General features: G+C 44.5%; 1 protein-coding gene across 1 annotated transcript in view; it reads right to left on the reverse strand.

Moving 5' to 3' along the window:
- CYBRD1 (cytochrome b reductase 1) overlaps positions 1 to 20,975 on the reverse strand; it is a 108,860-nt gene that overhangs the window by 58,557 nt on the left and 29,328 nt on the right. Inside the window, exon 2 of the mRNA XM_078681575.1 lies at positions 12,467 to 12,675. Within this exon, the coding sequence (XP_078537701.1) occupies positions 12,467 to 12,675 (209 nt within the window). The remainder of the gene's footprint in view (positions 1 to 12,466; positions 12,676 to 20,975) is intronic.

Genomic DNA, 20,975 nt, shown 5'->3' on the forward strand with positions numbered 1-20,975 from the left:
GCAGCTACTGCTCGAAGAGCAAGGTCTTGAGGAGTCTTCTGAAGGCGAGTAGGTCTTGGGTCTGCCGTAGGTGGGTAGGGAGGATGTTCCAGGTCTTGGTGGTGAGGTAGGAGAAGGATCTGCCGCCGGAGGTTGTTCGTTGGATGCGGGGAACAGCGGCGAGGGCGAGGCTGGTGGAGCGGAGCTGGCGGGTGGGGGTGTAGAAGCTGAGTCTGCTGTTCAGGTAGGCTGGTCCGGCGTTGTGGAGTGCTTTGTGTGTGTGGGTGAGGAGCTTGAAGGTGATCCTCTTGTCGACAGGGAGCCAGTGTAGGTCTCTCAGGTGGGGGGTGATGTGGCTGCAGCAGGGGACGTTGGCGATCAGTCGGGCGGAGGCGTTTTGGATGCGTTGTAGTCGTCGTAGGTGTTTGGCTGGGATTCCTGCATAGAGTGTGTTGCCGTAGTCCAGTCTGCTGCTGACAAGGGCCTGTGTCACCGTTCTTCTTGTTTCGGTCGGGATCCACTTGTAGATCCTGCGGAGCATGCGGAGGGTGTTGTAGCAGGAGGAGGAGACGGCGTTGACCTGTTTAGACAAGGAGAGGGAGGAGTCGAGGATGAATCCTAGGTTGGGTGCATGGTCGATGGGTGTCGGTGCTGTTCCCAGTGTGGTCTGCCACCAGGAGTCGTCCCAGGCTGAGGGGGTGGGTCCGAGGATGAGTACCTCCGTCTTGTCCGAGATCAGCTTCAGACGGCTGTTCCTCATCCAGTCGGCGAAGGCCTTCAGTCCCTCGTGGAGGTTGGTTTTGGCGGTGTGCAGGTCCTTGGTGAGGGAGAGGATGAGCTGGGTGTCGTCCACGTAGGAGATGATATTGAGGTTGTGTTGACGGGCCACTTTTGCGAGGGGGGCCATGTAGACTTTGAACAGCGTCGGGCTGAGAGATGAGCCCTGGGGGACGCCGCAGATGATGTCAGTGGCCTCGGATCGGAAGGGCGGGAGGCGGACGCTCTGGGTTCTGCCGGAGAGGAAGGATGTGGTCCAGTCAAGGGCCTTCTCTTGGATTCCGGCTTCTAGGAGGCGTGTCTTTAGAGTGCGATGGCAGACCGTGTCAAAGGCGGCGGACAGGTCCAGGAGGATGAGGGCTGATGTTTCGCCGTTGTCTAGTTGGCGCCTGATGTCTTCTGTGGCGGCGATGAGGGATGTCTCGGTGCTGTGGTTTCGTCTGAACCCGGACTGGGACGGGTCCAAGATGTTGTTGTGTTCCAGGTGGCGGGCCAGTTGCATGTTGACGATTTTCTCAATGACCTTCGCCAGGAACGGGAGCAGGGAGATGGGCCGTACGTTCTTGAGGTCCTTGGGGTCCGCCTTAGGCTTCTTGAGGAGGGCGTTGATTTTGGCGTGTTTCCAGCTTTCCAGGAATATCGCTGTTTCGAAGGAGATGTTGATGACCTTCCGTAGTTGGGGTGCGGAGCAGGCGTCTGCTTTGTTGAATACTATCTGACAGAGATCCTGAGTGGATGGAGTTCATGACCTTGCGTGTCTCGTCGTCGTTGAACCAGGAGGTCAGGCGGTTGGCGCTGGTGGTGTTCACAGGGGAGGGGGGTCTGGCGTAGTCGGGTCGGTCATGGTGTTGAAGCTGTCATGGATGTCAGCGATCTTGCGGTGGAAGAAGATGGCCAGTGAGTTGCACAGTTCTTGTGAGGGCGGTATGTCGTTGGCATTGGCGCTGGGGTTGGAGAGTTCCTTTCTTTTAGTTTGGTTGATGTGAAAGGATGAGACAATCTTAGGCAGGAATTTAGGGTTAGTGCAAAGACCCACCCATCTCTATGAACGTGAATGCATGGTCCCTGAAATGTAAGAGCTTGAAGCTCACTAATACATCTGAGGGAACTTAATGCTCTGAGGAAAGCCAACTTCCAAGACAAATATTGCAAAACACGTGAATGCAAAGGCTCAAAAGGAGGACCAGTAATGCATTAAAGTATGTCATTTAAGTTCTATACAGGTGCAAAAGATGTCTTTGCAGTGATGATCCTTTTTAACCCCTTCATGAAAGCTTTGATGACAGGCACCTCAAAATAGAGGAATGCTGTCTATTTTGAAGGTATGCTGCAATTCCAGTGATATGTAGTCTTATGGAAGTATATGCTAGTCCTGCCTTATAAAATCGTATAAGGGTCTGCCTTATAAAGGTGTATAAGAGTAGTTCCTAACCTTTTGAATTCTGTGGACCCCCACTTAATCATAACTGGAACCCAGGGACACCTATTAAGCCTTTATTAAAAGCCAAGGACCCGACCTAACCATTTTCAATTATTTCAACTGCAACGCAAAACACACAAAAAACAAACAACCAAATACACAAATTCTAAAATATTTTATTTTATTCACAAACAATATTAAAAAAATCTACATTTTAATATTAATGGGAAGGTTGCAGTTTTACTAAATTCAATTGAGGCTACTCATCATCCTTACCATATTCTGTTTGATGCACTTGCACTGCTCCCACAGATCAATCTGAAGATACTAGCTCAATTTTTAACCTCCATTTCAAATTCCTTCAAATTTACAGAATGTTTTAACATTTTCAATTTTACATTTTGCATCTATATTTATATACACTTTATGAATCTGTTAATATAATTAAATTTTCTAAGCAGTTGTGACACCCTTGAGTGGCTTTGTGGTCCCCCAGGGGTTCCTGGAGAACAAGTTAGCCGCATCGATGCGGTGCATTTTCCCGTTGTGTGCTGGAAAATGCAAAAACACATGTTCCATGACGAGCTGGGCTCGTCATCAGCGTAGCAGGAGGCTACCTCATGACGAGCCCAGCTCGCCATGAGCGTGGAAGGGGTTAGGAACCACTAGTGTATAGGGTACGAAGCAGCCAAAATGCTAGGTTGAGTTGTTTGGGTCCTGGGGTGTCTGTGGGACCCTGATGCTGAGTGAAAAGCATCTGGCTGTAGTGGTAAGTTCTGTGCAGACTGATTCACATCTCTAGAAGTATTGAGTGCGAGGACTGTCTTGCCCATGCTGGTGCAACTAAGATTTGAATCAATGTCTTGCCCATGCTGGTGCAACTAAGATTTGAATCATGGACATGATTCAAATCTTAGTTGCACCAGCATGGGCAAGACAGTCCTCGCACTCAATACTTCTAGAGATGTGAATCAGTCTGCACAGAACTTACCACTACAGCCAGATGCTTTTCACTCAGCATCAGGGTCCCACAGACACCCCAGGACCCAAACAACTCAACCTAGCATTATGGCACCTGACCGCCTAGATTTCAGGTATCTCAAACTCCAACTGAATGACAGAATGCATGGTTATTCTGTGGGAGGCGAGAAAACCCATTGCTTGTGCTTGCTACACAGTGAAGCAGAAAAGGTTTATGTGCTACTGTTTTTCTAAACATATAGCTCCCTTTACAATTTCTATACAGATTGCTTCGTACCCTATACACTAGTGGTTCCTAACTTGTTCTCCATCATGTCCATGATTCAAATCTTAGTTGCACCAGCATGGGCAAGACAGTCCTCGCACTCAATACTTCTTGAGATGTGAATCAGTCTGCACAGAACTTACCACTACAGCCAGATGCTTTTCACTCAGCATCAGGGTCCCACAGACACCCCAGGACCCAAACAACTCAACCTAGCATTTTGGCACCTGACTGATGACATATGGAATGAGGAAAAGAGGCGGAAAAGCATATTTAAATATCCCTGACCAGTTGATCCATAACCATTGCTCCTGAATTGGGGATGTGGGTATATGGTAGTGCAGTTTTGGCATTTTGCGTTTTCTGGAGAGGTGAACAGTTCTATTGTGGGAGTCCCCCAACGGTGTAAGTAATTTAGTAGGACTTATGGGTGGATTTCCAACTTGAATACCTGTTGATGCTTCGTGCTCAGCAAGTCCACAAAGCCATTGTCCACTGCCAGCAGATGCTCCGCCAAGAGGTGAATGTTGCGGCAGCAAACTGCCCAAAGCCAAACCTCTAGGGCTAGCTGAGAACGTTGGAGGGAATTTGTACCACCCCTGCTTCGGGATGCAAAACATGGCAAACGTGTTGTTTGGCTTTATCAGAGCAGCATTGCCCGGGGAAATGGGAGAAATGATCTGAGGACCAATTTGATGGCTAGTAGTTCAAAATAGTTGATGTGGCAACACTGGTACTGTGAAGCCCAAGTGTCTATAATTGTCGCGTGGTGAAGACTGGCCCCCGCCCACCAGAGAGGCATCTGTGGTGATGGTCACATGGAGAAGAGGGTCTAGAAAGAGCCTGCCGAACAACAAACTGAATCTGTTCCACCAGAAGAGAGAAGGCTGGGCTCTTGTTATCAACACTAGTGGAGTAGTGTGGCTCACTGGTTAGAGGCGGCAGGCCTGAGAGCAGAAGTCAGCCTGGGACCAGGGTTCAATTCCCGACGCGGCAGGGTCGTGGACCTTGGTCAGCGGACTCGATAATTCTCGCTTCGGTGCTTACTCTAATCAGGGGTTCCACTCGGCAACTCTGGGCATTAGCTTGCCTAATCTCCACAACGGCCCCACCAATTCCGGGGATGCCAGGCTCCACCTTGGGGACTCCCAGCAAGGGACCATCCCACAGGGAAAGCCAGGACGGGTTCCCCAGAGTTATACAGCGCCGGGACGCCCCGTTGCTGGGGCAGCTGTGCGCTTTACAAGTATACTACATTTACATTTACATTTACATCCTCTAATTGACTGTACGGGTTTGCCCATTGCTGAGATAGACACTCCTGTTATGGTTGTATGTGAAACCCGACATGTGGGTAATTTTATATGCAAGAAGCAATTATTTCCAACAGTTTCATTACAATGTAAAAAATGATGGGTTAGCATGTCTCAAAAAGAGGCAGTAGCTCTTGAAATGCAATTACTCTTGGTTGGTTTGGGAATGCCTCGCCTGTCCCCGCATCGAATACTGATCATAGGAACGGTTGAATTTGCTGGGGTTGAAGACGCAACTTTTTCACATGAATAGTGCATCCCAGTTTGTGCACTGGGTACACTGCTATAGGAGGGTGTGCTAGGCATTGGTCTTTGCTGCTGCTCTTTATCAGCCACTCATCTAGCTATTGAAATGATAGGCTGCCACAACTTACCACGCACTTTGTAAATACCCTTGGGGTGTGGAAACCTGGAAGGGACGAATCTTGAACTGGTAGTGCTTTCCACTTACCAAGAAATGCTGAATGTATTGGGATATGAAGGTGTGTCTTTCAGATACAACGCAGCTGTGCCTTGTTATTGCAGAGTGATGGTATTTTGCGATGTAACCATGTGTAAGTGTTAAAAGGAGATGCGTGCATTCCTTTTTGGGAGCAAGGAAGCAGAGGGAGTAGACCCCTGTCCTTCATTGGTATATCGGAACGGGTTCTATGGCGATCTTTGCTAGAAGCACGTGTACCTCTTCCTCCATTAGATGGAGATGGCCTGAACTCAGCACTTGATTGGATGTTGGGAGGGTCTGTGGAATTTGAGGTTGTACCCTTCCTACACTATGGCGATGACCACTGGTCCAATCTGATGTTTTCCTAGTGTGACAGAAGAGGAATACGTAACTTAGCCTGAAAGTGTCCATTTGTGGCATGTAGTGCTATAGATCCAAATGTGGTGTATACTCCTGCCATAGAGTTGAGCTTGGATTTGTGTGCAACTTGTTTTTCTTCGAACAAGTTATAGTGACTCCTCCTATGACTCATAATGCGCATGGGCCCTGGCTCCATTGGTAAATTGTTTTCTTCTGCAGTCGGGTTCGGATGTGGGTCGTTAAACCTTAAGAGTCGAAGTCGCGTGGTCTTTTGGTTGGGGCCTTTTGGTTCTTTGACAAGAGACAATCGTACTATTCGGCAATTTGTATCACCTCTTTCGTGGTTTAATCAGTTCTGCATCTGGGAGCTCCTCGACACCACATTTGGGGATTTGCTCCTCTTAGGCCTACTCATGGGCCTTTTTCCTCGAGAATGCACAGACCGTAATGGAAAGGTCTCCTTTGCATTACTGTCCACAGGGTCAATCAACGTACCAGTGGACAGACAATCACCAAGTCTGCAAGCTCTGCTTGTCGTCAGACCATGATGAGACCTTCTGCCATGCCTACCTAGCTTTAAATTGAAGGAGTGTATGAATTGCATTTATATAGCGCCTAGTACCCCAGACAAGGTGTTGAAGAGCTGTATGGCAAGTAGCACACTACCCGGAAGCCCAAAGTTAGTGGTCAGCCCATTAGCTATGGAGGCTAGTTTTGCATGCTCATTTCATGCATTTACTCTAGTTTATTTGTGGTAGATGTGGTCATTGGAGGAGGCAACGTGAGAAGCAACTGCTTGATTGAATGAATAGATAGTTATGGTTTCCAAAAAGAGCTTAAGATGGAAAGGCGCGAGATTTACGGTAATTTATATACAATAGAGGCAGGGAGAAGGGAGAAGGGAAACGGATGCTTTTAAAAAATAAGGGATAGAAGTAAAAGTTTCATTGAAGGTCATTTTTTCATGCAGGATTTGAAGCAATATAGCAGGTGGAGAATTTTTGCATGCAATTTGTGGATGTTAACAGGTTAAAACAGTTTTAGATTCTGCTCCTAAGCAATGTAGATTACACAATTTTTCTAGAGGCACTTGAGTGGTGACACAGACACTTCTCGGTGAAAATGGAAGCCCAGTGCTTGCTGAGACCCCTGACTGCCAAGCAGTGCGAAGTGACAAATAAGCACGTTCCGTTACCGGCAATCACAATTTGAGACAATTTGACACAGGTGTGTGATGGGGTGGGCGGGTGGCACAAGTCAATGTTTACAGGTTGAGGCTCCCTTACTTGACACCCCTGTACTACTACCCTTGTTGAAATTGCTACCCCTGTGTGCTCCAGGTTCCAAGCCTCTACCACCCTGGTGGTATGACTATTGCTGTTCCTGCGATGTGTGTTTGGTCAGGGGATGTGGCTAGGTCTCCTGGCCTGTAGTACTGCTTATGAAAAGAACTCCAGCCACCTGGGGTCTGCAGGGCAGCCATTGACTTTACAACACTGGTGTCCTCCTTGATCTTTTCTAGCATCTCATCAACCAGGGGTCCTGAGAAGTGCTCTCCATCAAATAGCAGGATGATGAGATGCTGCTGGACCTCTGGCTTGAAGCCGGATATGCGAAGCCAAGCGTGACAGCTAACTAGGATGGAGTTATATACTCCCCAAGCAGCCATGTCAGCAGGGTCAAGGGGGCAGCGTATAGCAACATTAGAAATGGTTTTCCTTTCTGACACGATTTCCTCCCTCTTTTCCTGGATCACTCAGGGAGATGCCGGTCTCTTATAACAAATGGTCTTCTGTACCAAAAGGCAAGATAGAAAGAATACTTGGTGTTATAATGATCTAGGGTGGTCGGCCCAAGGATACTTAGCCGGGCATTGAGAGCATTTCCCAGATTGCTTCCATTGCATCACCTACCACATATTGACATTCTCAGAGGTCCAAAATTGGAAACCGAAAGCATAAGAACCCTAGAGGGGCGTGGGTACCCAGGGGATCAGGGACCAGGGGTTGCAAGACGTCTCTGAAATGCATTAGCAGGGAGGATAAACAGTCAGAAGCAAAGCTGGAAAAGTCTTTGGCAGGAATGGAGAGTTCAAATTGCGAGGGCCCAAAGAATGACCATGCCACACATTGAATCCAGGACTCCAATCTGTACACATCCAAAACCTATGGCAGAGAAAACCAGTCTTACAATGGAGTATATGCTCATGCAGATTACCTGTCAATGGAGAAATGACTCCACATTCCATATCGCGAGAGATTTCTTTAAAGAAAAACAACTTGCAACACCCGAACCCAACACTAGATAGTAGGAGTATGCAAACCAATGTATATCTACAGCCACACTTGTTACTTGCGTTTGGTTGTCCTTTCCAGAAAGGTGTAGTGTGATCGGAAGGAAGGGAAATAGAGTCTCTGAGTGGTCGCAGGGGAAACCTTGGAGGGGTCAGGTATGCCTCAGACTCTACCATTGCCTCTGAAGGCATCTGCCATGAAAGGTTTTACCTTGTTGAGGTCCTGATATGGGGGCGGTACCTTTGTGCGGTGGCCCCTTGTCTGTTGCTTCCCCATGTGTACTGCTTACAAAGAGAAGGCTTTGGCATGGGGGACTGTAAGGCAACCATCTACTTGGCAATGTGTGTGTCTCTTCAAGCACCCGTTCGACCTTTGGGCTGAAAAGATGCTGACCATCAAAGTGTGCATTGAGAAGGTGCTGTTGCACCTCTGGACAAAATCTCGCCAATCTAAGCTAGGCATGCCTACAGAGTAATCGGCTAGTGTTAATACCTCTAGCTGCTGTGTCCACCGCATCAATGGCGAACCTTATATTCGTGCTGTTGATGGTTCTACCCAGTGTAACGAGTTCTTCTCCCCTCTTGAAGTGAGCCTTTGAAAGGTGCTTGATGGGCTCCTGCATAGTCTCCAAGCTTCAAGGAGGGCTGCCCCAAAAGCTCCCCTTTGCCCTGCTGCATCAATCTATTTAAATTCCTTATGGTGGGAGGGGCATCCCCTGTGGCCTGAGCAGGAGCCCTCTCAAGGGCAGTAAACACCATAAGTGAGTCATGGATAATGGCCCCTCGGATATAAGCCAGATTCTGAGGAGCAGGGATGTACTATTCCTTGATGATGCAGTTACAACCCTGGCTTTGACTAAGTCCTTCAAAGTGTCTGCCATGGACTTGAGGATTAAGTCTAGGAATGTAAATGACTGGCCTCTCAGTTGTACATAGAGTTTCAAGCATGAAATCCTGTTCATCATCTACTGTGTGCAGCTGGACCTGGTGATGTTGATCTGCCCACTGTATCACTACAGGCTACATTGAGGTGTCATCCTGTGAATCAACTTTGCAATTTTCCCAATGATGCTCTCACCCCCTTGGCTTACAGGGCTCTTCCTCTGTGCCCTGAGGGCAGAAGAGGTTCCCTGCGTCAGAGTCCATGTCCAGTGTACCAGTTTGGGGGAGGGGGCGTGAAGATAGAGGAGGTGCAAAAGGCAGTGGTGGGAAGTTAGGGCTGGTAGCCATATGTCTGACTTTCTTAGGACTTGGTGGTGGTAAAGGAGGTGAGTGTGGTTCTTCCTTGAAGGCGAAATGCCATTGCTTTGGGACCGTGATGGGTCCTAGAGCAGGACGTTTAGTGATTTTTGCAAGTGTCCTGATAGATAAACGCGTTTTTCTGCTTCTCCCCAGGGTGTCACTGAGTCTCTCAAATATCGACCCCTCCAAGAGCTCCGAACTGGGCGAAGGGGATGGCTTCAGTATGGACTTCGAAACACAACTCTGCCCACAAGGATAGACCGGTAAGGCGATAATCCAAAACTTTTTCACACACAAAATTTGTAAGAGACCTCTTTCATCTGTTGGTAGTAAGGTGCATCTTAGACTGGTGTTTAATACCACAGAATTGCTGAACTTGTGTTTTGATCAGCTGAAAGGAAACGAAAATGTCCACACTTTCTTTTCTGGTTTACTATGTTGCTGTAGCAACTGACTTCTGTCTACCTTCAGTACTTTCTTCTGCTCTGAAATTCTCATCTGTTAACTGCTAGGTCGAAAAATATTAATTCCATGTTATCCAAAATCCCAATCACTAGCACAAACAGTGAGAAAAGGACTACCCTACTGGTGAGATGTGTGGTCTTCTCAAAGTTTTTGATCTCCAGTGTTCTGTTATTTATGTAGACTGCCACATTCATATACCTATTCTCTTTGTTTTACTAAATGTCAATGTAAGCATTGCAGGAGAGCCAACTTTACTCTTGTAATACAAAAATAAAAAAGGTCAGCAATATCTGTTCACGTCTAGGACAAACTGTGAAAAAAACCCTCTTCAGACTACATAATATGTGCATTGAAAGGATTATTAGATAGAGCACATTTCTCATCATACACCTTGGTAAAATATTTGCATATGTGGGACTCACATTACTGCCCTTTCCTATGCCTACTGCAGACAGAACACATTCCCTTATTGAAATAGTTCTTGTTCAAAATAAGATACTCCTTTACTAGACGGTTTGGGCTCAGCATTCATGCATTGATGGTGTGCCCGTTATGTCATTTTGTTCTTTGGGGGGAGGCCACTGGATCCAATTCCCCATATAACCTACTACTCAAAAACTGTTGAGACATTCCTAGGATGTTCCCATACCTTGCTGGGTGCACACAGGATCTTTGTTTTATCGAATACATGCCCTTACTTTAAGCATACCACCTCTCATGAACATTTGAGCTTTTTTAAAGGAGATAGACTTTGCTGTACTGATTATATGATTCAATTCCCCCACCCTCCTGGAAGCCCAAAAACAGGAGTGCTTGGGTGGAAAGTAAACTGAGATGCCACCACTCTCTGAATCTCACTCAAGGCTGGAGAAGTTCCAGTTGAGAAGGCACTGACCCTCTTTTGCAGTAGGAAAGTATGGAGGCAAATGGCAAAACCTGTTTAATAATTCTAGCTTAAACATGGGAGTAAAACATATACATTTTCAACGCAAAGGACAGCAAAGTAAGTATCTCGAATGCAGAGGACTGCGTGGGTTGGTGCTGCACTGGTTCATTAACAGAACAACATGTCTATGTACTTGGATTATTTGATTGGTATAGAGGTAAAAGGAGCGAATCAATAAGACCATCAACACTAATGCACAAAACCAATTAACAAACAGGCTGATATCAGAGTTTCTTAGAACAGCAAAAAGGAACAGGTTTAATACCAGGAGCTAAAATGCGATAATGAACAGAGGGCCCTCAGATTGAGTAACCAGGACTCTGGTCCCCACTTAATTATGAAATGAATGCTTTTTATCTAGAATAAAACCCACCCACTAATAGGGTCAAACAAGAAAGAGCTTGTGGTCTATGAATTAATAAGGTAGGACCTAATGACGGCAATTCTATATGGCGAGGGACATGCACATAGGCCACTTAGGGATGGGCATGGAGTAGGGAGAAGATTCTCAGAGCTGGCAAAGAAGCAAAATGAAGTGCTGGCAGGCCAAGCCAATATAGGGCCATGCATGTGCCGCGGAGGAACTTGCGCTTCTCTCGTATTTGTAGCCGCCAGCCGGAGTGTCCGTAGCCAAAAAGGTAGTCCTTAGTGAGCGGATTTAACCATTTATAACTTAACTAACACAAATCACATTTTTAATGGTTGAAATAATTTAAACATTTGCATGTGTTTTTGAATGACTGTTACATGTACGGCAAAGGCAATGTTTTTGAGGAACCATTTTAGAGATAGTCATCTTTAGCATCAGGGCTATTGTTAACCAATTCAGCAGACTCCCACTGGTCCAGGGATGCCTCTGCGTCCAACTACACTGCTATGACGTCATTGTCAGGGAGCTGCTAGTTGAAGTAGTTCTTGAATAATAAAACATGGGCAGAGTATCTTGCAGCTTATCCCGTTGGAACCGGCGCAGGCGAGCTCATAGGGGGTCTGGAGCTGCTTTATGAGGGCGTGGACATGATTAGAGACAGGGGCGGAACCTTGAGCATGGCTGATGCGGGGTGGGGTGGGGTGGGGGGAGGGAGGGAGGGGGGTCCTGGGGGGGAGGGAGTTGGTGGGGGTGGGTAGGTCCTTGTTTTCTTGTTGGTGTTTGTTTTTCCTTTTCTACAAAATGCAGTGCCAGCTGGCCGACAGTCCATCCTCGCCGGGTCGCCCTCCGGGATGTAGACCCCATGGCTGTGTTTGTGTTGTCAGGTTACGCTCTGCCGGCCGGTGGATGTAGGCAGCCCAGCTGTGTCTAATGATATGTCGCTGCTTAATAAAAAATGTTTGATTCTAAAAAGGTTGCCAAAACATTCCTTATGGGCAAATTTCTCGTTTAAACTTTGCCTCTACCACCACTACAGCCCTGATCTACGGCCATCTATTGCCTCCTTTTGGATTATCCACCTCCCCCCTTCAAAAACTTGGGGCCTTGTCACGAACATTGATTAACGCAATCTATAAATATGTTCTCTCGTCTTGAGTACTTGGATATTTAATCTGTAAATACGTGCCCTATCTCTCTTATGTATCCTGCACCCTGCCCTTGTTCATTCAATCTGTAACTGGATGATGTTATGCCTATTCTGTATATGCCTATGTTTCTCTGTAAAGCGCTCTGATACCCTAACGGGTCAAGTTCGCGCTCTATAAAACACATAAAATAAGTAAATAAATAAATAAACATTCTCTGTAAAAACTATGGTGCACCTGAAAAAGACCTTTCTACAGGTCTGAAATGAACTGCAAACACATGGCGACCTTCGATGGATCTCCATGTTTAGGAGCGGCGTCCTGCTCGGACAGCAACACAGGAGCCTCATTTATTCACTCACACCTCCCGCGATTCAGCTACTTTCTACTATTCTCTCACTGATTGCGACAAAATGGGGCAGTGCAGAATAAAAGAATACATTTACGAAAATAGAACCATTTCCTGACCTGCATGGCGTACAGAATAGCAAGGGTGAGTCCGACCCAGCTGTGAAGGCTGTACATGTTGGGAATGCTCTTGGCATTGTGGAAATCAAACACAGCCACCAGCGACACGACCACGAGAATCATGGCGATGCAGTGCAGCCCAGCATGGATGAACTTCATCAGCAGCTTGCTGCATTTCCACGTCCAGGGCAAGCGGTACACGATGATGGCTGAAAAGAAGCAAAGGCGAAGGAGTGAACAAGCAGCTACTGATTCCGAGATAATTCCAGGGTGATGCAATGACAAACACCAGCAGGAGCAATGGTTCACATTTAAAAAAAAATACATATTGGCTGTGCTGTTGTTATTTAGTATTTGCAATCGCACACATTTCCATTGGTATGGCACTGCCACACTTATGCAAAGTAAATTCTGTGTTAGCTGTTCTATGGAAGATTTGTGTTCGTCAATTGACACATGGCAACAAAACTTGCAACATCAGGAAAGCAAGTGCATCTGTATCTATCTATATATATATATATATATATATATATATATATATATATATATATATATACACACATACATATATACACACATATACATATATATATATACATACACACATATACATACACACATATACAAACACACACAAAAAGAGGAAAAAGAGAGAGAAAGATATACATATATATATACATACAAACACTTGACATGCTTGGGTATTTTTATGGTACAAAAGGAAGGGTACAAAAAAACTTATTTCACAGGAAACCATGATGGAAAATATGTCAAGGTGATATGGAAAATATGGCAACCCACCATTGCACTCTGCAGTTTTTTACCACAGTCTGAGTTCCTAGGATTATAGGACATAAAGTACCAAATAAAAAAGGCACGTCTGGCACCAGTAACAGCAGAGTGGGGCGGGGCAGAAAGCGGACAGGCGACGGCATAGAAAAAGTAAAATAAAAATTAATAAAGCCACTTACCCTGCGCTCGCTTCATCGCCAAGTCGGCGATGCAGCAAGCGCAAGTTAAGTGTTTTTTTTTCCCTTTTCCGTCGTCTGTTCACCCCCCTCACACCCACCCCCGCCACACCCCACGGCCGTTACCAGTGCTGGCAGCACCTACCAAATTATGTGACAAAAAATGCAACTTATGCAACTCTTTCCGCGACATTATCATTTTCACCCATTTTTGCAAGCAACAGAATTTTTGGGAAAACTTGCAAAATATGCGTCAAATATGGGAAATACATAACTAGGAGGTAAGTGCTTCAGTCACATGATCACTAAATCCACTGGCCCTCACCTCGGTCTATTGTTTTAAAAAAAAAGAATTCAAAAAAGCTAAACAAAACCTAAATATTTTCTATTTCTTATCAACGTCCACTGTCAGTTGCACTCTGAAGCAAACAGCTTTTACAAGCTAATTATCTACAAATGTGCAAGTAATATAAAAATATATAAAGGGTAACGCGTAATAAGGTCCTGTATTGCAATCTCAGGGTTCTAGTGACATTTACAAAGTTATCCATTATGTATGCTTTATATAAATTTATCTCAACTGAAAATGTACAAGTAAATTTCACTCAGATTGGTTTTTTGGGGCACTGGCAGTAGAAGATAATAAGAGATAGAGGATCCCAATGCCTGATGCAGAGTGTCACATACTAGATACCTTAGCGCTGCTTTAAGGAATATGCGTCAGCACAGAGAAACCATAGAGACACACGGACTCTAGACATCCAGGAGGCAGTCAACATTTTAAACTTTCAGCCTTCGACCCCAATGGGAGACCTCTGCTGTCGCAGGATGACCCAGCTCCCTCTTCCACAAACTCTCCAACAGATGAAATCACTGCTCCAGAAAGTCACTGCTCAAGAACGGTGAACAGGCCAGTGCTGGAAAGTAGTGGGATCCTACAGGATACCGATTTGACAGCTATTTCCGGGCCGGATCTGGGATCCTCAGACCCATGGAAACATGTTGAATTTGTCCTGGCATCATTTTCCCAAACCGGTACTTAATTCAGCAGCGCAGGAAAGGTTTCTATTTTTCGTTTGGTGCCGCAACCTGTAGGCAGCGAGGGGGCTTTCTTAATTTAGCCCCTCCGCTGAACCGAACGTTCCGCGCTGGTGCGGAACGTTCTATTGCGCGGGCGGGGCCGGAACGTTCAGCGGACGTGCGCAGCACTACCGAGGTAGTGCACGCGACGTCCGCTGAACGTGCGCCGCACAGAAGGGGTTAACATCCAGCTGAGACCAAAACAAAGGCTTGATTTAAAGAGCCATCAGCCCTTCTTTGGTTCAAGTATCACCCTGGCTTGGAGCCATCTGAGGTCTATCACCAAAATGCCAATGCAATGAAGAAAACAAAGTCACGTAGCTTATCACTTAAGGCATACTTTAGAGAAACTATGACTTGAAGGCAGGTTTTTGGCTTTGTTCATCCCTCTATGTAAGGGATATGCGTGCACTGTAAGAATACAAGATTAATATGTGTATATGAGTAATTACACTAATAATTATTTAAATGGCACTCATTTAAAAAAAAAATTTTTACAGTGATACTCATCCTGGTGTAGGGTGTCATAGCACTTTACATCACACACAATAAATCATACCAGCGTGTAAATCAATATACAGGACATGTTGCACAAGACAATGAGAGTTATAAGGGGTAGGAAACACATATCGTCTATACTTGTAGACATTATTTATTAAGAGTGAATGGTCAAGAGAAACACAAAGTCAGGATATTAAACACAAAGCAGTGATTGCAATAGAATATAAACCCATGACTTACAGGTTACATGCAGCTCACTGATTCTGGTCAATAGACCAAAGAGCTATATTAGAAAAACTGTTTTGTTTTTTAAAATAGAAGTGACAAAGTGATCTTTGTCAAAAACCGGAACGCACTAACTTATCTACATAAAATACAAACCTGTGATCTGCAGGTTACATGATGTGCTTTGCAGCAGGCACATTAACCCTCTATGTTACTTTATGAGTCAAATCATTAACTGGAAAAAATACAGAATTGTCCCAGAACTCTTAGCTTTCAACTATTATAATCGCCTCAATATTTCTGGACACACAAAGATATTTGCAGCAAGTGTTTTAACCCTTTAAGGTATTTCAATATTCTTCGCCGCAGATTTTGTTTTTCATAAATACATAAATTGACAGTCATACTCCGCTTTTCAAGCTCCGTTCCTGGTAACTCCATTCCATTTGTCTGCCACACCTTGACCCCAATGTATGGGCTCCCGGAGTAAATGTTTTCCAATTCTAGAACTGGAGCAGGGTAACAAAAGTGTGCCAACGTAGCAGACCAGTGCGCAGTTCCTGTGATGCAATAACATAGCTGAGGTACAGCCTATTAAAGGGGATGTCTCCTGCTACCCAAGGTGGGAGTTACATACTCACGCTCTGAGCTGGTGCAGTCTGCAGCCTCTGCTGGGCATACTCCCTAACACTGCTAGGGTCTGATGGCTGCTGAGTTTCTACTGATGCAGCATCTGAAATGTGCAGCATTTAGTGCACACAATGTTTTTACTGGGTTCAATTTCCAGTGCCAAGAGTAAGAGAGTAAGAGAAAAAATGAAAATTGAGCTTTCACTGCATTCGCTGCTCTACTATACAGCTACGATTGTTTCACTAATGCAGCTGCAAAAATAAAGTTTTCGATGCACCATTAAAAAGTCAGCATTAAAAAATAAATATTGTAGAACGCATAACCACCTACTTTAGGCTGATAAATGTCAAGCGCTTTCAAAATCATAATTTTCCAATAATAAATGTATGTGAATCTTCTCTAGTGCCTTTTAGTTGGATAAATGACTTTTCAAAAGCTTCTTTTCAAAAAAATAATTTAACAATGTATTTATCTTGGGGTACAGAATGTTGAGTCTTTAAATCTGGTTTTGCTTTGACTTGTGTGCCTGCACACTCTAGGTATCCATTTGCTCTTGTGTCCTGACAGAAACCTCTTCCATGAGTTTAGCTTTACAGTCGCCAGAGCCAGTTACTGAAACGCATACTCAGCATCGCAGAAGGACACTAAAGGAGACAACTACGAAAGAAAAAAAAATACTACACAACACTCGCAAACATAAACAGAGAAATCCACACAGTGAGAAACAATTCCACTTAAATGAAAAAAGAAAGTATTCCTTTTCTGGTTGAAGCATTTTATAACACGTAATAGCCTGCCAAGACCTGGATCTCCAAAAACTGCTGCTGTTCTCTTTATTTCCCAAATCGCTGGTGCTTTCTCTTCCCTGCACTGCTTCCAATCTGTTCCACATTTTAGTTTCGCTGTAACTTTGACAGTTAATGGTTCCTTGATTCCTAGCAACAGAACTACTAGCAAATTTGTAAAATAAGTTAGTGGCATGTCGGTGCAATGTTAACACATTAGCTTTCAAGAAGAATTAAAATGAAGTTCGTGAGGATTCCAGATACCGAAACTGCATATTCATACTTAACCAATTAATTTTCATAAGAACTACAGTTCGATTTCTTTGCTTTATGATGCTGGAACCAGACAATTTACTGTAGTAGCCGGGGCAGTGTTACAGGGGTGTGCATGCGACGTTTTATATAGGTAGGATTTGTGGGGCTGGAGGAGATGGGACTTGTAGGTATATGGTGTTGGCTGGCTTGCTGATGTACTCAAGGATCCGAGGGTGCCAATATAGCTATGCCCAGTATATAAAAATAGCTTATTTTTGATGTTTTGGAAACCAATTCTTTAAAAAAAAAAAAACTGATGTATTTTCCAGGGAAGGACTGACTGTCCAGGGAAGAAATATTAGATAATGGAATTCAATGAGGTTCAGGTGGAATGAAGCAGTTTCTGGAAGGCCCGGTAGTGGTGCACAGGACATACAGCGTATACGTTCCTTGCACTTATAGAACGTGACCCTAGGATGGTGAGAGAGAGTGTATATTTGAGAGAGGTTAACAATTTGTCTCCCTCCAGTAAAAGTAAAGTGACAAATGTCGTGGACTTATCGCTGCACACCACAAAATGTGTTCTGTTTGTGACTACATTATTTTTTTCTATTTTAAAATGTTGTTTAAGTCACTTCACTCCTTCCACATACTCTGTTTCATGCTTCTGGTCATTCACACACTGAAAATGTTCGAGTACACTTCACCTTTCCAAACTCAAGCAATGTTGGATTATGCTACCCGAGTGAACTTTTAACCCACCAATCATTCAATGAACTAGTCCTTCCAACATATGGGCAGTTCAGCTGGTGTTTGTAGGAAGAAGGCGATGGCATCCCTGTTTCCATAGGGACAAAAGAGAATCAGAAAAAATCTCTGCATCTTGAAGGGAACCACCATCACCAAGTTTCCCTTTAAGGTACAACATGTCTGGTGGACTGCCAACATCAGTTTTGACAACCACTCACTAAACTTACATTTTTTTATTCTTATTTTTCAGAAGCAAGCTCCCAATGTGAATTTTTTCCCTGGGAGTTGAGGTCATTATTTGCCTTTTCTGTCCAAAACCGGACAGATAAACAAGGACATCATTGTCCACCTTAAATATGTTAGGTGTTGAATTGCCCTTCCCCCAACACCTCTTATTCTGTCAGGCCCTCAGAGGAAGGTCAACAGAGGCTCTGTTGATGGAAACCTTAGGTAGGCCTGGCTCTAAACGAGGCGGGCGGATCAAGAGTTTGGTGATAGAGTACTCGGTTATGTTTTCTGGCCCTAAATTTGTTAACCTTTCCTGGGACAGAGAAAATTACAAAGTGGATGGTGTCTGGAAGGAAACTGAAGGAGCTGTCAGCAGAATACTACCACCGCAGGGACCCAAAAAACAAGATGGTAAAGAGGAAAAGTATATTGACCCATTGAAACTAGTGGGAAGGTGAACGAAACAACGTATCCAAGGAGAGCCTACGTTCTGCAAAGGATACAGTTGCCGAGCGTCTTTCCAGAAGGAGGTCACTTCCTCCTCTAGTGGTGCCGTGCAGGACGCAGGTGTGGAGAACTTAGGCGTTTCTGGACATCCACAAAGAAAAGACACTGTATCTTTACATATGCATAGTTGAAAATGAAGACGCGAATCTTAAAGCACAGACACCATTATCAATGAGGTTGTCACTATTTCAATGTGGTCTCTTTCATTACTGTTCCGCTGCTGTCAAGAGAACATGGATGAGAAATTCCTAGTAAGTTTGCTACTGGTGAGCTTCTGACATCATCACCTCCTTTAGCATTATTTCCAGGAAATTGGGATTTTATGGATTAGGATAATGATGGTGAAAAGCTTTTACTAGTTGTGGTGCATGAACATCCGCAGCATCTTCCCAGGTTAGTTCTTCAGGTCCAAGTGCCTTTCAGTCAATGACATTCTTTAACTTTTCTTCTTCACACTGAGAATCACAAATGACTTGTATCTTGTAATCTTCTTGACCTTTGCAAAGCAAAGAAGATATTCTAGTACAAATATACTTAAAGTACGACCCAGGGCCGCATTCGGCCGTCCTAACCTTTAAATGCAGCACCCTGGTCAACAGCAACACTCGCCTGCTGTTTACTTAACTTAGCACTAACAAATAAGCAAGTATTTAAAGGTTGATTGAAGTTACAAAAAGAATGTAACTAGGGTGGCCTGCACCACTTAACTTTAGGAACACCTTCATTTTTAAAGACATCTTGCAGGCAAAATTGTAAAAATATGATAAAGTTTCTTCAATATTCAAAAAGTGTATTTGATTAACATACAGGGCTATTCGACTTAGTACATCAGATAATATGTGTGCATTGAGAAGTATTTTTTTTAAGTGATAGTTTTCAAACAAGAATTTAGAAACATTCATTCCCTCTCGCCACCCTGACAACCAATAGGGAACTTAGAAGCAGGTCAGTTGATATGTGCACAGTCTGGGTGGCCGGGGTCCTATTATACATGAGCAACATTACAGTTTATTAAATCAAACACAGGAGGTTTTGCGCAAGCACATCGTGAAGTCATGTATTTTTAGACCCTCTTATATGTGCTAATGAAGAAAAAGGAGGGAAAATGAAATAAGATAATTAATTGCCTAGGAGCACACAATGTGGTTAAGTAGGAATTAATCGCAGTTTTTCTGGTTTCACGTTGTGTAGTTAAGCCACTAGATGTATATGCTTCACTTCCCCCTATACTCACCTTACTGTTAACCCCACACTCCCAAACCCCACTGCCATTCAGCTGGCATCAATGCAGCCCTCGGTCACATCACAGACCAAACTTTTTAGCCACTAGGCAAATGTGTGCGAGTACACATGGTCTAGAAGGTAGGGTATGTATTCTAGTATGAACTAAGTTATGAATAGATATATGTAATATAGGGTTTCTTTTTCATGTTGCAGCTAGTTGCTAATGTAGTTTACTTTTTGTTTAATAATTGGTAGCAATAATTTGATTTCTTCAAACTTAGGTGTGGATGTATATGCTGTTAGTTATCTCATCTATGTAATCACATGTTCATGTGGCCACATGTATGTGAGTGCGACAGCATGCAAAATAAAATTCTGACGCGTAAACGTACTATTGTTCATGGGGGACAAGATGATACAATAAGTGTTGATAATAACCCCAGGAAAATATTTTGTTTATATACCATACAGGCATGAACTTTGACCTTTTGGGACTCTTTTGATCCCTCAAATTATCGGTACGTTTGGCATCCAACACACCACCATATTAATGAATTGAGTCATGCCAAATTGCTAGCCCGAGAGAAGTCAGCAACTGCACATTTCTAAAAGTTTATGTTACAGTATTGCATTAAGCAACTACAGCTGTTCAGACACGTTTTAATATAGAACATTTTAGTCCTGATGAAAGTGCAAGACTCTGTTTGCATACAGTTGCTGGAACTAGTTGACATTTTAAGTTTACACATTTGGCTACATGGGCAACTGTGAAACGGTTTATGAATTAAGTTAGGAGATAGCAGTGGCAGCTCCTCCGCTAAGGCGGAGGAGCGTCGCCCCACTAAGCAATTAAAAAAGAAAAAGATAATAATGTTATTATCATTTTATTGAAACACACTGGTTGAGTTGGTTGGGGGGCGGGGCTGAGCTGTTTATAGGCTGGGGGAGGAGTGATAGACACTTCCTAAGTGTGCATGACAAATGTCATGCACACTTTGCATGTTCTCCACCCAGGCTCGAGAACAATTAGAACCTTCCAGGCTCTATCTGAGTGCCGAACTACGGCGCAAAACCAATCACAATGCTGCTGTAAGGCAGTGTTATGATTGGTATGGGGAGTCTGGGAGGCTGCGTGCTTAATGATGCCCCGGGAGAAGAGGACAGAGGAGAGTCCGCTGCCAGCCGCTTGGCCGGTCGCAGCCAGGTGTCTTTTATAATCCCCTCCGCTCACCCCCGCCCCCCATGCCCATTCGCTAGCAGCCGCTACTGGATAAAATAAACATCTTGTATCAAGATGACACTGTGGTCCAGCGGAAAAGAACTAGTAGAGTGAGGCTGGAGTCCTCTCTAATATCC

The sequence above is a fragment of the Lissotriton helveticus genome, chromosome 3_1, assembly GCF_964261635.1.
Source record: "Lissotriton helveticus chromosome 3_1, aLisHel1.1, whole genome shotgun sequence".
In the NCBI taxonomy this organism is placed as follows: domain Eukaryota; kingdom Metazoa; phylum Chordata; class Amphibia; order Caudata; family Salamandridae; genus Lissotriton; species Lissotriton helveticus.